Source organism: Acanthisitta chloris, unplaced genomic scaffold (genome assembly GCF_000695815.1).
Source record: "Acanthisitta chloris isolate BGI_N310 unplaced genomic scaffold, ASM69581v1 scaffold28686, whole genome shotgun sequence".
NCBI lineage: Eukaryota > Metazoa > Chordata > Aves > Passeriformes > Acanthisittidae > Acanthisitta > Acanthisitta chloris.
The window spans coordinates 4,198-6,668 of NW_008680179.1; the positions used below are offsets into that span (position 1 = coordinate 4,198).

General features: G+C 50.3%; 1 protein-coding gene across 1 annotated transcript in view; it reads right to left on the reverse strand.

Annotated features, from left to right (window-relative positions):
- Positions 1-2,471, reverse strand: part of LTBP2 (latent transforming growth factor beta binding protein 2) — a gene marked incomplete at its 5' end in the record, with an annotated part of 15,288 nt that overhangs the window by 966 nt on the left and 11,851 nt on the right. The window contains one exon of the mRNA XM_009077632.1: positions 2,290-2,439. Coding sequence (XP_009075880.1) covers positions 2,290-2,439 — 150 coding nt within the window. The remainder of the gene's footprint in view (positions 1-2,289; positions 2,440-2,471) is intronic.

Genomic DNA, 2,471 nt, shown 5'->3' on the forward strand with positions numbered 1-2,471 from the left:
GATGGGGCCAGCCAGCCACCCAAGGGAGAATATCTCAGCAGTAACCAACAGACCCCAGGAGAACTGAAGAGCTCTGCCACCCCAGGGAACTTGGGTTATCTCTAGCATAGGTGGAGGGAGCCATCTGGCACAGAAATGAAGTGCAGCTTCAGGGAGGGATGCTGGAAGTAAAACTTTCAAGTGAGGTAAGAGGAAGGACAGCAGTCATAGGAGGAAACATGAGAAGAGAGAGCTTGAAGAACAAAGCAGTTTTTGCACACAGCCAAAGCAATGGTTGACTGGGCACTATGAACTTGGTCTAAAGGACCAGAACATTGCCACAGACAGGATGGTTTGCTCAGAAGCCCAAGAAGATGTTAGGTAGCACATCAAGGGAGATGTGCTCTGCAGCCTGGGAAGTAGGGGGCTGCTGGGAAAGGTAAAAGTGGGAAGAGCAGGCAGGCTGGTATCACCACCAAATCGAGAGGAGAAGTCAAACAAGGCCACTTTAGCCCAGAGACACCCAAAAGCCAGAGGCAACAGAGCAGTGTTGGAAGTATGCACCAAATCCTGGAGTCTGCCCACTCAAGCAGAAGTGAGGGCATGCAGCCCACCTTGTGGGGCCAGGGTAAGCTGTTCCCATAGGGAAGTGAGAGGGGAAGCACTGAAGCAGCCACAGGAGTACTCTAAAGGCCTGAAGTCAACAAAAAAAACAGACTCCAGTGTAAAATGAGGGCTAGTTAGTCCAGGACATGAAAAGCAACAAGCAAAGGCTCCATAAGTACATTAGCAGGAAACAATGGGGAATGTCAGTCTAGTCCTTATCGACAGAGAAAACAAAAGCCAGCCTAACTCGCTGTAGCAGCTAACACAGGCTTTGTTCCAGCCATCATAAAAACACTCCTGGTGATCAGACAGGCCACAGACCACGTTTGAAGTGTTTAAACAAGGGTGCAGGAGCACAGGGAGGGAAAGGGCACACTGGAATGGAGGGGTTTGACAATCATATAGATAACACGGTTACATCCATATTGCTAAAGGCTTGCTGCAAAACAAGTACACATGCTTAATGCTCCTGCAGACCCTGAAATGTTGACAGTTCTCTGTGACGAGAAGCAAGGAAGGATAAATCTTGTAACTATCTTCAAAAACAGAGAAGGGAGAACTCGGAATTACAGTCTGCTAACCCCCATTCCCTTAAGCAGTTCAGGTTTGTGAATGATTAGGTCATAACCCTGCAAAGGATAACAGGGTCATTAAATAGCTGGTGCAGATCAGTTAATGCCTGATTACCTTAAGCCAATCTGTTTCCCTTCCCTGACCTGATAACTGGCCTGTCAGATAAGGGAGAAGTGGTGGATATGATGTGCCTTGGCGATGGTGAGGATTTCAACACACTCTCACATGACACACTCAATCAGACTGAGAAAATACTGTGGAAATTGCACAACAGGCTGCATAGCTGCACTCCAAGGACAATAGGTAATACCTGGCTGATACAATAAAAGCCCTTTAAAGCACAGCCTGCAGGAGTCTGTCCTGACCCCTCCTCTATCCAAATGCTGACATTAAGGTGGATAAAGGAAGAATCCTCATGCTTATAAAATATATGTGTGTGTTGCCAGGCTGCAACTTAGTACGATTCAGACTCATTCTGATCAAGCAGAGAAGCAGTCCAAATTCAACCAGACAAAATTCACCAAAGGCAAATGCAAAGTGCTGTGGCCAAAACAAGGGAAACAGTGCACAAATGCAGAAGAGGGAGTAACAGCTGTGACAGCCATTCTGCCCAGCTGCATTTGGGGTGGCAGAAACCATAGATTCTGTATGAAGAAGGATGCTGGGAGCTGAAGTGCCATGCCTAAGGAAAAAGAGGGTCTTCATCTGCTCTGTTGAGTTCCTGAGGCCTCAGCTGGCTTGGGGAGATGCACTGTGAAAAGGATTGAGACATGGCATAGGGATGCAGAGGAAATGCAGAGAGAAGTTTTAGAGACCATGTCTCATAGGGCAGGGTGGAAAGTGAGGAATTTCACCAGGGCAGTGGTGAACGTAGAGGACATTAATCACCCTAACAGTAGCTGGTGATGTACAAGAGTGTTATGTAAAGACAGGAGCCATCAGCTGCTCCCGGTGATGCCCAGAGGTATCCTGACCTAGCTGTCAGCAGAAAGTGGCTGGCTGAACCTCCAGGAGGGCCCTCCCAGCTGTACGGCAAGGAACGGCCGGGAGAGCCCAACTGCTCCGGCAGCTGTCCCAGCCAGCACCACCAGGGAGCAGCCACACCGCGCCCGCAGCGCCCGCCGCACTCACCCACGCACGCCATGCGGGTCATGTCCAGTTGGAAGCCGTCGAAGCAGTCGCAGGTGTAGCCCTCTCGGACACGCACACACCGCCCGTTCTCGCAGCCGTTGAGGATCCCGCACTCCTCTGCCTGCAGCCCCTCAAAACCCTCGTAGAGACCTAGAGCGGGGCAAGGTGGGTCAGAGCAGAGC